The sequence below is a fragment of the Heteronotia binoei genome, chromosome 4 (assembly GCF_032191835.1).
Source record: "Heteronotia binoei isolate CCM8104 ecotype False Entrance Well chromosome 4, APGP_CSIRO_Hbin_v1, whole genome shotgun sequence".
In the NCBI taxonomy this organism is placed as follows: Eukaryota; Metazoa; Chordata; class Lepidosauria; order Squamata; family Gekkonidae; genus Heteronotia; species Heteronotia binoei.
The window spans coordinates 105,363,813-105,378,611 of NC_083226.1; the positions used below are offsets into that span (position 1 = coordinate 105,363,813).

The 14,799-nt window shown below is 43.8% G+C and overlaps 1 protein-coding gene across 1 annotated transcript in view; it reads right to left on the reverse strand.

Annotated features, from left to right (window-relative positions):
- MAN2A1 (mannosidase alpha class 2A member 1) overlaps positions 1–13,754 on the reverse strand; it is a 113,044-nt gene extending 99,290 nt beyond the window's left edge. Inside the window, exon 1 of the mRNA XM_060235616.1 lies at positions 13,550–13,754. Coding sequence (XP_060091599.1) covers positions 13,550–13,684 — 135 coding nt within the window. The 5' untranslated portion in view covers positions 13,685–13,754. The remainder of the gene's footprint in view (positions 1–13,549) is intronic.
- Positions 13,755–14,799: the final 1,045 nt, after the last annotated feature.

Here is a 14,799-nt window from a genome sequence, read left to right on the forward strand (position 1 = left end):
AAAACATTGAATTTCCCTCTACCTACCCTCAAGATTATCATCTTCTTACTCAAAAACAGAAAATACTCTTATACAATGAGTATTTCAAATAACATGTATTTAGCATGTTACATACAGTATATACATATTTATAGCCTTTTATAATCAAAACAATCCAGCAAGGTAAGCCAGGATGAGAGAAAATGACTTGATGGCCAAACAGGGAATGAAACTCATGTCTGCCTTAACTGTTCCATTTCCAGCACTCTATCATCTACTTCATATCAGCTGAACTGGTGTTATTAACACCTCAGGCATAATATTGCATTATCTAATGTGCTAAGCATTGTACAATTGTAACTGTGACTACCTTTCCAGCTCGAATTTTGAACCTCAATGCAATATTGCAACTTTTTCAAATACAAATGGAGAAATGTATATAGAGAAATATCCATGATTACAGAGTTGCATTAAGTAAAATCCATAATGCCTTCTATAAAATATGATTAAATGTTAACAATATCTACCTTTGAGAAAAGAAAATCTAGAAAGGTTTTTCAAAGTGGAAAATCTCTGAAACTTCACAATAGTTAGGCCATCCACAGAAATCTAGAATCAAAGTGACTGTCTTTTCTTCTTTTAACATAGCATGTCCTTGAACTGATACTGCTTGGATGAGCAAAGTGCTAGTATTGTAAAGATGATGATCAGTATTCTCTTTAAGCTGAGTTAGTGTGAGCTAGCTCACAGTTTTTAGCCTCTGGCTCACATATTTTTGTCTTTGCTCAGGAAGGATGGCCCCAGAGCAAACTAATTTATGCAATAGCTAAATTGCTTCCTCACAACTTTAAGGCCAGTAGCTCACAAAGTAAAATTTTTGCTCACAAGACTCCACAGTTTAGAGGGAGCACTGATGATGATATGCCAATATTTAACTAAATACCCACTATGATATGCCAATATTTAACTAAATACCCACTATGATATGCCAATATTTAACTAAATGCCCATGATGATATGCCAATATTTAACTAAATTCTGAAGCTCAAATACTGTGGCCACCAAATGAAAAGGGAGCACTCATTGGAGAAGATCCTGATGCTGGGAAAGACAGAAGGCAAAAGAAGAAGGGGACGGCAAAAGATGAGATGGCTGGACAGCATTACTGATGTAACTAACACAAATTTGAGCAGACTTCGGAGGATGGTGGAAGACAGGAGGGCCTGGCGTGACTTGGTCCATGGGGTCACAAAGAGTCGGACTCAACTGTGTGACTGAACAACAAATATACTGGAGTGCAAAAATTCCAGAAACCCATGACCTAGCAGTGCCAAAACATTTTACCCTATCACCAAGATTACAAAGTTCTCACACACATACACACAAACACACACTCTTTATCCCTATATCTGAGTAACAGGTTAAATTGAGGTAGTGATAGTGAACACAGGGGAGAGATGTATCCATCTGCATCTCTCCCTCTCTTTGAGCTGGATTGTTTTTAAAAAATGTTGCTGGCAACTAAGTTACACAAAATGAAGTTATACTTTTAATGATATCCTTGGACTTTTCATAATATTTTATCAATGGCCTCTGTTTCTGCTGTTACTGCAGCAATCATTTAGAAAGTCTATCAACAGCAGCCTGTCGGTCACTTCTGGGTTCCTGTCCTGCATCTCGATCTGTGTTATTAGTGACAGGCTGCTTCGGCGGGCCGCTGTGCCGGCCACCTGGGTCCCACAACGATGGGACCGATGCGACAGGGACGGGCTCGAAACACTCTATAACCCCTCAAAAGAACAGTAGTCTAGCTCGCTTCCCCCGAGCCCTGCCGCCATAAGCCTCAAGGGGGCTCATTTTGCGGCATCTCCCGGCGGGAGGGTGGCACCCGCACGGGACACATATCAAATGAAAGAGGGGGCGCAGGGCTATCAGAAACAGCCGGCGGAGGGAGTCGGGAGACCACCCCACTGGGGGATCCACACCCCCAAAGTGATGAAGGTGGCGCAGATAGAGCCAACAGAGCAAACAGGACAAAATAAATAGGCTGCATTATGCAGCACAGTCTCACTGGAATCTCACTGGAATCTGACTGGCTTCTCAGCGTGGAACCCGTTCTCTCTAGTGTTCTCACTTTGAAAAAAGTAAAAAAAGAGTTTTATTTAACTTTATTTCCCCCTTTCCCTCTCTATAAATAATCTTGGTGTTTCCGGCGGTGATATTTGGGGGATTTTTGGGGACGTCACAGGAAGTGCTGTGAAGTCACTTCCTGTTTCCGGCAGTGGCATTTGGGAGAAATGATGTCATTTTGGGGGAAATGATGTCACAGGAAGTGATGTCACTTCCTGCTTCCGGCAGGTGGCGCGGGGGAAATGATGTCACAGGAAGTGATGTCACTTCCTTCTTCCGGCAGGTGGTGCGGGGGAAATGATGTCACAGGAAGTGACGTCACTTCCTTCTTCCGGCAGGTGGCACGGGGGAAATGATGTCACAGGAAGTGACGTCACTTCCTGTTTCCAGCTGCGCGCGCACATTCCTTCCCCCCTCAAGGTGTCCCTGGCTGGCCTGCAGATATTATGGCCACCCTAGTTGCATTTGCAAAGTAAATCAGTAGGCACAGACAGGGTGAAACACTCCTTACCTGCTTTCTTTCTTGCAAGTATTTCCAAATAATTATTTGTTCATGAAATGTGGTTTGAGGATACCAATTTGCTCATATAACTAGGGTTGCCAACTCTGTTAGGCAATTCCTGGAGATCTTGGAATGGAACCTGGGAAAGGGCAGCATTTGTAGAGGAGAGGGACCTCAGTAGGGTATAATTCCATAGAGTCCACCCTAAAAGCTCTGTAATCTGGAGATTTGTTGCAATCCCAGGGGTTCTCCAGGCTCCACCTGGAGGTAGACAAACCTTTATGCAACAGACTGTCACACTACAAGATCCCTGCCATCTCACTACCCTATGTCCAATAAAGAGGGGAGATAGAGACCAGTATTAGTCAAATGAGCACCTATTCAATTGTAATCAAATAGTTCATGAAGCCAATAAATGCCCACATAGGATAGAGTTTATCTCTTTTTATGTATTTTCATGTCCTTTGCTAATAAAAGGCAGGAGTGCTTGGTCATCAACCTTGCAACCCTAAGTAGCAGACATAGCAGCTTAGTTGTACTTCTCCTACTGACCACCTTCTACAACTGACAAAACTGCCATTATTTTGCTTTGCTTTAACTTTTTTTGAAGTGGGAATCAATAGTGCTCCATTATAAAAGCCAAATAAAAGAACCGTTCAGATTTATTGAAACAATTCCCAGCTTTATTTTTAAATATATAATTTCATTTTTAACATTACTTTGAAGTAATCTGTTCTCCTAAGTGGCAGAAGGATCAGACTTGTTCATTATTAATATGTATTTTTGACTAACTAAATTAATGTTTTAAAAATATCTGACCTATATATAATTGGTCAGCTGGCCAGTGAAATGACCAACCCTCAACACAATATATCTGGGAATTTAGAATTCAAGTTCAGCTTCAAGAAAGGCTTCTAACAACTTTGCTTATAGCAAAGCATAAGGGGATTGGTAACATTCCATTTCTGCGGCAGCCTTCTCTGATCTGGGGTAAGCCAGATGAGCAGTAGTCAAACTATTTTTAGGCCACCATGCTCAGTGCAACCAGGTCTGAGGCTAAGGAAGACAGTACTTCCTTTGAATAAAAATGCATTCTTAAAAGAAAAAAAGATACTACAATATTAGCCTCTGAATTTTCAACACACATTTGGCATAAAATAGGACAATATTATAAAGGTTTATCTTCTATATCTCAGCTGCCTCATTTGAAGGAGGAAATGTATGTAATGCAGACAAGAACTGTTGCTCTTTATTACACTTCTACATTATGACTTCTAAAACAGGACTCAAAATATATCCACCTAGCACAGGACTGATAAGAATCAACTTATAATTCCCCCCCCCCCAAAAAAATGTAAGTATGCATCCGATACTGTTAAAAATAACAGTTCCAAATTAAAACTGAAAACATCCAAGCTGAAATCTGTACTCCATCTTTTAATACAAAACCATTTATCAGACAGACTGTATTAAAGGATGCTTTTCAATGCGAAAAAGGGGGAGGGGGATTATCTGACTTTGTTAGGCATGATTCAGCTACATGACCTCTGCAATGCATTCAGTTCTTCAATTATGTATAGTTATGACTCTACCAAATCAAATAGAATGGATATATATATAGATATTCTTCTTATTGAAAAACACTGTTTAAATACTATCCCTTGCTGTTGGAATGTTCTAGACACTTTGAACTCAATCTTAGGAATGTCTACTTGAAAATAAGCCCAATTTTGTTCACTGGGATATGCTTCCAAATAAGTATGTGTAGGATTACAGTACTGGCCTTCAGCAAAGTGATCTTGCTTAGTATCCTTGCATGCATACAGAGAGAGCCAAAGAGAAATGGAGAGACATTATATAAATTAATATGCTTTCCCACCACCCCAAAGATAAATTATTCTGCACATTTTGGGATGTGTTACAAAGGGTTCTGGATTATGACCCAACATTTAAGATTCCATTAAGTACAAACCAGTATGATTTTAACTATTGCAGCAATCAGATAACATGCATGTTTCTTTCAGGAAATACATCAAGTTCGAAGTGGAACTCAAGTTTGGCTTCTGTCTGTAGCAAAACAGCGTATGGGATGACAAACTCAGGACTATTTACAGAATAAAAAATAAGAACATATGCCATATTTTTAACTATTCTGAAAGATTTTGAAGGACATGGTTTCAAAACACAGCACTGAAAAATATGACTGCTCTGATGTACATTTCTGGTAATCTGAAGCGAATTCCATTTAGCAAGAAATTACTCCATACTTTCAAATATATTACTGATTTTCAGACTTCTGTTAATTGTGTCACATTGTAATATGATTCTTTTAAACAGTTATCATGTAGCATTTATTTTTTTAGAAAAAGTATTACTGTTTAGAATGATCCCCCAACTCAAATTTCACTTACACCATTAGGCTTCAGCACCCCTCTTTAAAAAGGGAAGGTACTGGCCTACGTTACAGAGTTGTAGAACAACATAGGTGGAGCATTCTGAACACTGAAATTATAATGCTCATGATAAACACTGTTAAATATCTGAGATGATGCATGGTGAAATTTACTAAAGAACAGATTAAATTAAATCTCTGATTGCACCAGGGTTTTCTAGTACTCATACGCAATTATCCAAAAGGGCAAAATACTGTGTGGACCACACTTCCCATGCAGAGTTATGATGATGCAGGTTCACAATCCAATAATTATACCTTTGCCATTGAGTGCATGAGACAAGTATGATAAAGAAGTCAGTGATACTTCTAAATAACATAGTTATGCAGATTCTTGATTTGAAAAGAAGAGATGTGAAGAGATGTGAGAGCATGCCAGTGAACAGAGCATGCCAGTGAACAGAGATCAATGTTCCCATAATGCAGCCCTTGCCCAAAAGCTCCAAAGTATACTTGAGAAGGCAATGTAGTACTTAGGTACATACTGCACAAAAAGATCTAGCTTCTTTTGAATATATCCCTCTCTCAGTGCCTGTTCTATAACAATAAGCAACACTTAGCATAAAGGTATTGAAATAAATCAAAAGTTTAAAGTAGGGGTTTTTTTTACTTTAAACCTCTTAATTCAGACTCAGTGAGCCTTTTATTTCTTAGAACTAAATCCAAAAGAACCTGTACATTTGATAACAATGCTGGCGACTTTGTTACTCTTCCATTAACACAAAATAGCTACTGAAATAAATACAACCTTTTTATATAAATGTTGTAATGTGATGTCACCCCATGGGTCAGTAGTGACTTTATTATGAACAAGTATTAACCAAAGGCTGTGAATGTCAAAGAACACAACAAGTACACAACACTTAGAACATTATAGTCTCATTAAACTAATGCTGGTTGCCCTAACATTGTTACATAGCTGTTGACAATGTTAAGGTAACTAACAGTAGTTTAACAAGAATTCAGAAACCTGGAAAATTATTCTATGAATACAATGGCCAATATTTAAAAGCAAGATGTATTACCAGGTGAAAAGGCACTATGCAGACTCAAAAAAAAGGGGCTATACTTTTTGTAAGAAACATTTTATTCGCCTATGAGAACATCTTTAAACAGCATCTTGACATAATAAATTATATTGTTTACACTATTATTTTGGCTTATCTAGTCTACTATTTCCAAGTCAAAAATCACAGAATTCTCTCTTCTCATTTGTCAGTATCTCAAAATACTAAATATGTTCAGGTCACTCGGGAATTCTTACTTTCAGTTCACATCTTGTAATATGCAATGCCGTATGTCATTAAAGGTGGTTGTTGTAATATGCAATGTGGCTTGAGTAGTAAAACTCAGAACCTTTGCTTTATATACTGTCACATGAAGCTCCAAATCCTGAGTGTGGATTGTTTCTTTGTGAGTTCAGTAGGGAGTTTAGGGCAGGGATTCCTATCCAGCATTTGAGCAACTGGCTGGTTCCTGCTTCCTTCTCCAGTTCTGCTTCTGCTGCACTGCAGCTTGCTTTGCCAGATTCTCGCAATCACACAGGAGAGGTAGGAAAACCTCTTTTCTCTGCATTGGCTGAAGCTCTTCCTCCTTCTCCTCCCAAGGAGAGGGAGGGAATGAGCCAGACCTTACTTTCTGGCCAGGCTCCCTCAATTGCATGGGAGACAAAGGCAAGCCTTTCTTCCCTTCCATTGGCTGAGGCTCTTCCCCTTCCTCCCCTTTGCTCAGCTGCCTCAATTGCATGGGTGAAATACAAAGCACCTTTAAGACCAACATAGTTTTATTCAAGGTATGAGCTTTTGTGTGCCTTGCTACAGTGTGTTTTGTTTGGCTCATTATGCTGTGGCTCTCCTCGATGCAACTGGTTTTGCCTCCCCTTTTCCAATGTATTCATAACCTCATGATTTAGTCTCTCTCAGTAAGAAAAGCAATGTTTAGAAGAGGAATAACAACAAGCCCATGAGCTAGATTAGGCGGAGAGTATGTGTCAGGGGTAGCCAAACTGTGGCTCAGGAGCCACATGTGGCTCTTTCAGACATACTGTGTGGCTTCCGGAAGCTGAGGAGGAACCAATGCAGGTTTACTCTCAAGTAAGCATGCTTAGCATTGTGACCTCAGTTGGTCTCTAAGGTAGGCGACTTATTTTCACTGGGGAAGGAGGGGGAAACAGGCAAGCTTGTAAGCTCTTCTCCTGCACCACAGAGGTTGCCTAAAGACCTAGAGCAGGGAAGAGAGCAGGAGAGCCAAGGAAGCCACTGGAAAGAGGGACGGAATTAAGGAGGGTGGCCCAAGGTTCCCCCTTAGTATCCCAGCTCTCGTAGGAGTTGTATTTACTAACATTGGTATCAAGGCAAAGAGAGATGCATAACGATGTGAACAGTGGTTGGTGATTTATATGGTGCATGTATGTTTCCTTCTCTCACTTTCTAACATCTCCATGTGCTGCTCTTATGGGGGCTGTTATTCTCAGCTTTTCTTTTTTTAAAAGTCTCTTTCTAGCATGGTCGTAGTCTAAAGTACATACTTATGTATTCTATCTTTCTGTGCGAAAAACAGTATTAAGAGTTTTAATAAAGATGTGTGTGTGTGATATTTGTTCATACTTTGTGACTCGCAAACATTTATTCTGTGGCTCGCAAACTCGCAAACATTTATTCTGTGGCTCTTATGTTAAGAAAGTTTGGCCACCCCTGGACCAAGTTCATCTAGCACATTTCCTCTGTAGACTGGGAATTTTGAACCTAGGCTTCCCAGATAGCAGGCTCACACTAACCACTATACATGGCTGTCTCTCTGTTCCTGTATTGTCTCATAGGAGTTGCAGTTATGTTTCTGGGAATGCTATAGTTTTGTAGACAAACACACAGTCCTCGCTCTGTGTCATGATGCCTTCACATGTTCTTGGCCAGCACATGGAGCAACATGTACAAAAATTTGCAATGCTCAGCCATTTCATGTTTTCTACTGAGTCCTAGGCTCAGTGCACTGAGCATGAGATTTCTGTAATGAACATCAATTAATCAAAAATAGGTTGGCAGCTTACACACTTTAACAGCATACTCAAAATTACTACAGCACAGACATTTTGATGCTGTAATTCAGAGCAAGAGGTGTCAGTTATCAGAGACTGTTAAATAAACAAAATATTGCAAGACTGCTATTTAAGTAAAAAATATTCAATTGTGTTTGTATCCTTTATAAAGTTTCTGACACACATGGCTCAGCCTGACAAGGTTTCATTTATGTCAGGTCCGGCCCTCATAACAAATGAGTTTGACACCCCTGGTTAGGATGCATTTTGTCTCAGCAGCTGAGCTAAAGATGCTCAACATCCATCTAATCCAATTTACCAAGTGATCCCTGCGGTAAGACCTCTCCAATAAATGCCAGGGTCATCACACTAATCTCTATAATGCTTTCCAAAAATAAGGCTCAAGTAGCACAGGCATTAATACACAACAGATAGAAACAACCTAAGAGAAGCTCTGCTGGATCATAGACAGAACATTCAGACCACCGCCCTGTTTCCCCATAGACCCCAACCAGATAGTCAACAAATGGGCCCAGCAGGGCCGGGGCATAGAAGACAAAGCCTCCCCCTACTGCTGTCCTCCAGCAACCGGCATTCAGAGAGGTGCAGAATCACCAAATATGGTGGTCCTATTTAGCCATCCTGTAGGTAACAATCATTGTTGGGAATATCCTATATAAATCTGTGTAGCTGCTCTTTTCAAGCCACTCAAGCCATCAGCTTGTGACAATCACCACATATTCCAAAGAGTTCCACAAGATAACTCATTAGTTACCTCGGACACACTGAGTAGTCCTGAATGGGGGAGGAGAAGAAAGACGTGAAAAGGAGAAGAGATTGGATTTATACCCCACCCTTAACTCAAGAGTCTCAGAGCAGCTTACAATCCCTTTGCCCTTTCCTTCCCCTCTCCACAAACTGACACCTAGATTCATTAGGGGACCCAGAGTTATTGTACAAGAGGGGAAATGAGTTCTCTCTATCCTCACATGTAGTTTTATAAACCTCTGCTATGAACCCCCTTTAGCTGCCTTTAGTCTGCTCTCATAATTAAACTGTCCCAACCAACTGATATTTTTGTTGCACATTTCAGTTATTTTGCAGCTTTAAGATACCCTTTTAAAATTAGGTGGCCAAGAATGTACAATATATTTCAGATGCTACCATGCCATACTATGCATTAGAGCAGGGGTGTCAAACTCATTTGTTATGATGGTCAAATGTGACATAAATGAGACTTTGTCGGGCTGAGCCATGTCAGGTTGCGCCAGGCCATGTGTGTACCTATTTATAATTGGGTAGTGGGATATAAACTTTATAAAGGACACAGACAAACACAATGATTTTTAAAAAAATATCCTTAAAACATTAGCACTGTCTTAAGGGTGCTTTATTTATATTTCTCCCATGAGATCCAGAGAACTGGGCAAAGGAAGCTCTGGCTCTTTCCTTCCTTCCCAGGGGACCAGGAGGGGGAGAAGCTTCAGCCAACAGAAGGAAGAGAGGCTTGGCTCAGTAGCTCTGCTTTGTGACTGAGAGAACCTGGCAAAGCAAGCTACCCATCCCCCACTTCCTCCCCATGGGAGGAGCCTCAGCCAATGGAGAAAATAGAGGTTTTGCTCTATAGCTCCTATGTGATTGAGCAAGCCTGGCAAAGCACACTGTTATGCAGAAGGAAGCAAGAGAGGGGGAGAAGGAAGCAGATGACAGCAAGTTGCTTGGGGACCTGATAGGAGCTCTCCAGGGGCCTGATTCAGCTCCCAGGCCACATGTTTGACACACCTGCATTAGCATATAAGCCCTTTTATTTTCAATCCCTTTCCTAAACACAGAATTTGCCTTTTTCATCACAGCTACACACACTGTTGACATTCTCAATGAGATATTCATCATGACCCCAAGGTGTCTTTCATCAGTCAGTCTCCACAAGGTCAGATAATCAGCTGAATATATAAAGTCAGTATTTATTGTACATTGCCACCTATGTACCCTGAACTTAATTTGCAATCCATAGTACATTAAAGCTTTCCAAAGCATCTTTTTGTGAAGCAATGATCACTGAAAAAGCCATGCCATCTTCATAGTAAAGCACCAAGTAGTGAATTTTTGACACTAGCAGTGTTCACTTTCATCTGCACTACCTACCAGCACCAAAATGAAGAATACTTACCATCACAGACCTAAAAGAAGGCAAGATTTATCTCCCATAGTAAATTCTGTAGCACACATACTGTTATGAGATTGTCAATCTCATAACAGTATGTGTGTTACAGAATGCTGATTCAAAAATCAAAGTAAATAGTGTAAGAAGAGCCTCTTTCCTGCTGGCAACCACCTTTCACCATTAGTTTCAACTTAAGTTTCATCTTCTTAATATAGCATCCTGTCAAAGGCAAGCTGAACAGTTTTTTACCATAGGAAAGCCTTATCTAATTGAGATGCGCACTTCTACATACACAGAACTCATATCTCAGAGTATGGCTGCAGTGACTTACTTATCTAAAGAAAACAACACTCAGCAAACTCTCCATCGCCCTTCCCTTGATTTGCCCCTAGATAATTCTCAAGTGCAAGAGTTCACTTGAATCAGCCAATTGTAAATGCCTCAAACAATTCAGATGCATAATAGCAAGCAGCAAGGGGGAAGGAATGAAAAGTTGAGAATAAGCCAAGTATTTTCATGTTGCTCTAACTTCTAAGTTAGCAACAGAAGGGAGGCAATTTTGTGAACAGGGAAATCTAGATACAAAGCTCTCTTTATGACCTTGGGCAAGTCATAGTTTCATAACCCTAGCCTACCTCAATGTGAAAATGGGGCTATGCTACGCTTTCCCTCACCCCTGAAATAAAGAGTATAATATAAATACAAGAAACAAACAGAATAAAGTTAAAGTGCTCTATGGCCAATGTGACACTCAATTTAAGACTGGGAAACAGGAATTTCCCTACATGGCCACATGTGTAAAAGTGAATAAAGAGACACGGTGCACTTCTAGGAAACAGCTGACATGGAAAGGGTGCCCACAGCAGCCACAACAAAAGAAAAACCTTCCTGGATCAGACCAGTGGTCCATTAGTCCAGCATCCTGTCCAACAACAGACCACTGAGGCCAAGGCCTTCACCTGATGCTACCTTCTGTCTCAAGAATTCAGAGGTTTAGTGCCTCTGAAGGTGGAGGTTCCCCCTCAGTCACCATGGCTATTGGCCATTGATAGACATATCCTCCATGAACCTATCTAATCCCTTTTTAAAGCTGTTTATTCCTGTGGCCATCACTGCATTCAACCCTTTAATCACTTTCTGTGTAAAGTACATGAACAAAGCAGGAATCAAGGTGCACCTTTAAGACAAACCAATTTTTATTTAGAACGTAAGCTGCCCTAAGCACACTTCATAAGACAAGGAATCCAGCACAGTGAGCAAAGTCATACATAGCTGAGCAGAGCCATACATATACCAGCTATGCATGGCTCTGCTCAGCAATGTACGGCTTTGCTCACTGTGCTGGATTCCTTGTCTGATGAAGTGTGCTTAGGGCACACGAAAGTTTACGTTCTAAATAAAAATTGATTGGTCTTAAAGGTGTACTTGACTGCTGCTTTGTTCAACTGCTTCAGACCAACACGGCTGCCTGCTTGGATCTGCGTAAAGTAGAGTTTCTTTTTTTGTCTGTCCTAAACCTACTGCCATGGAGCCCCATGGCACAGAGTGGTAAAGCTGCAGTACTGAAGAAGAAGATATTGGATTTATATTCCGCTCTCCACTCCGAAGAGTCTCAGAGCGGCTCACAATCTCCTTTACCTTCCTCCCCCACAACAGACACCCTGTGAGGTGGGTGGGGCTGGAGAGGGCTCTCACAGTAGCAGCCCTTTCAAGGACAACCTCTGCCAGAGCTATGGCTGACCCAAGGCCATGCTAGCAGGTGCAAGTGGAGTGGGGAATCAAACCCGGTTCTCCCAGATAAGAGTCCGCACACTTAACCACTACACCAAACTGGCTCTCCATACCCCACCCTTAACTGCAGTCCTAACCTCTGCTCATGACTTGAGTTCGATCCCAGCGAAAGCTAGGTTCAGGTAGCCGGCTCTAGGTTGACTCAGCTTTCCATCCTTTCGAGGTCGGTAAATTAAGTACCCAGCTTGCTGGGGGGAAAGTGTAGATGACTGGGGAAGGCAATGGCAAACCGCCCCATTAAAAAGTCTGCCGTGAAAACATTGTGAAAACAACGTCACCCCACAGTCAGAAACGACTGGTGCTTGTACAGGGGACTACCTTTACCTTTTTAAACCTACTACCTATCCATTTCACTGGTGTCCTCAAGTTCTAGTAATCAGGGAGAGGGATAAAAATTTATCTGTCACTTCTTTCCACCCCATGCATAATTTTATAAACCTCTATCATGATTCCCCCCCCCCCCAGTCATCTCTTTTCTAAACTGAAAACTTCCAGATTCTCCAGCCTTCTCATAGGGAAGGTGCTCCAAACCCCCTATCATCTTGGTTGCCTCCCTGGACTTTTTCCACCTCTGAAATGTCCTCTAGGAGATACAGTAATCAGAACTGTACACATTATTCCAAATGAGGCCACACAAAGATCTATACAGGGGTATTACAATATCAACCATTTTATTCTCACTTTCCTAATGACCCCTAAGATAGGATTTGCCCTTTTCACCATTGTAGCACACTGGGTTGACATTTTCATTGAGATACTCACTAAGGCCCTAAGATCTTTTCCCCTGGCAGTCTCAGCAAGTTCAGACCCCATTAACCTACTCTTGACGTTCAGGGGTTTTTGTCCCAATGACATTTCCTATGATGATTTCATCAGGGCACTACATTTTCAAAAATCACACACACACACACACACACACACACACACACACACACTCCATGTCCAAGAAACGAGCTGCTCTAATCCCGGGCTAGGGTTCCTCAGCAGTGAGAACATCAGGCTCCAAGGCAGAGCTGCGCTTAGCATTCACATCCTCTTCTAGGACTGGCTTGCATTAACCCTACCCAACTCTGAAGTCACCTCCCCACTCCTTTCAACCCCAAGTAGGAGGCAGATATTTCCCTAACGATCTCTCCCTCCCAATCCTATGCACATTTCCTTGAAAACATGTCCAATTAGAAACCAGTGCGGGCCGCCATCCGAGTAAGCATGGACAGGAACGGGGCGGGGAGGAAGCTTGGTACGCCCTTCCTAATCCAGTCGTGGCTCCAAGGGAGCAAGTTTACCCTTCTGCCCCCCTCCGCCCGCCGCCGCATTCCGCGTCCAATCTTCACTAATTTTAGCAAGGCTGCAATTACAGCGTCTGCATCTCTGTCCTCCGAGTTCGCACTTGCAAGAGTAAGCTAACCCCCACGTCCTCCACCTTCTAATAACGGCCGGGGGGGGGGGGGGAGGTAGCGGAACATCGCGGCCGAAGGCGTCCACCTTTCCACTCACCTGGGGGAAGGAGCCCTCGCGGCGGTGGTTCTTGGGGTGGTCCAAGTGACCCCGATCCAGCATCAAGTAGAGCGAGAAGATCACCACGCAGAAGATCGCGCTGCCAAAGACGGTGAACTGCCGGCTCAGCTTCATCGCCGCGCCAGACAAGGAGAAGGAAGAGCAGGCTGAAGAAGAGCCGCCAGCGATCACGCCCCGCACCTCTCCCTCCCAGCCACGGCTCCGGTTCTGGTCCAACTAAACTTCTGGGCGCGCCCCGAGCAGTCCCGGCCCGCCGCCTGGCAGGGGCTCAGCTGGAAGGGCGACGGTTCCCTGCCGGGCCCGGGCGACCGCAAGCGGGGCCGGGGCAGCGCAACTTCCCCTTCCCTCCTTGGTCCCTGCCCAGGAAAGTGCCTCGTGTCTCACCAGAGGCAGGAGCCCCAAAGCCCGCTACTGGGTGCGACCCAAAGCCGACGGGAGTTCCCGGGAACTAAGCAGGCTCCACTTTCGCCTCTCCGGCGCAGAGGGTGGCAGGCAGCCGGGGCGGGAGAAGGGAAGGCGCCACCAGCTCCGTGCCTGCGCCGCCTGCCTGAGCCCCCTACAGAGCGGAACTGGCGACAGGCAAAGGGACTCACTCGGCGCTCTCGCAGGCAGCGCGGAGAGGGGAGCGGGGAGGAGCCCCGGCCGCCTGGCCCGCGGGTGCAGCAGCAGCAACAGCGCCTGCTGCTGCGGCTGCCGCCGGACACTGGCGCGCTCCGCCTCCCGCACGCAGGGAAGGCGGCGCCTGGCTGCAACACGCCGCCAGCTTGCCACACAGCGCCGCCGCGGGTAGGGAGAAGAAGCTTGGTGCGCGGCGGTTGGCAGTGGCTGGGGCGCTGCTTTTGTCGCCGTTAGTCCGTCTCCCGCGCACCGCCTGGCTGGAATGCTGCGATGGTCACGAGCAGCTAGAGCAAGCTGTGTAGTTGCCCCGACACGCTAGAGGGAGGGGGTGACATTTCCTGGGGAAGCTGTATGGGGGGGGGGGGGGGGAGTGCCTACGAGGATTTTTTTTTCTACACCCCTAAGCACAGACGGGAACGCGATCCGATCCTTTACGCGAGTCCAGAAAAGTAGGGGAGGGGGGATGTTCTCGGCTAAGCGTGTCTGGACTGCAGCCTTCAATAAGAAAAGGAAGCCAGGCTTCCTGGCTGGGGAAGAGAAGGTTCCTTTGTGTTTTGAAACGTCGGGAACGCGGCAGCTGCTGTGACGGCTTCCCCTTCGTTTCTAGGGAG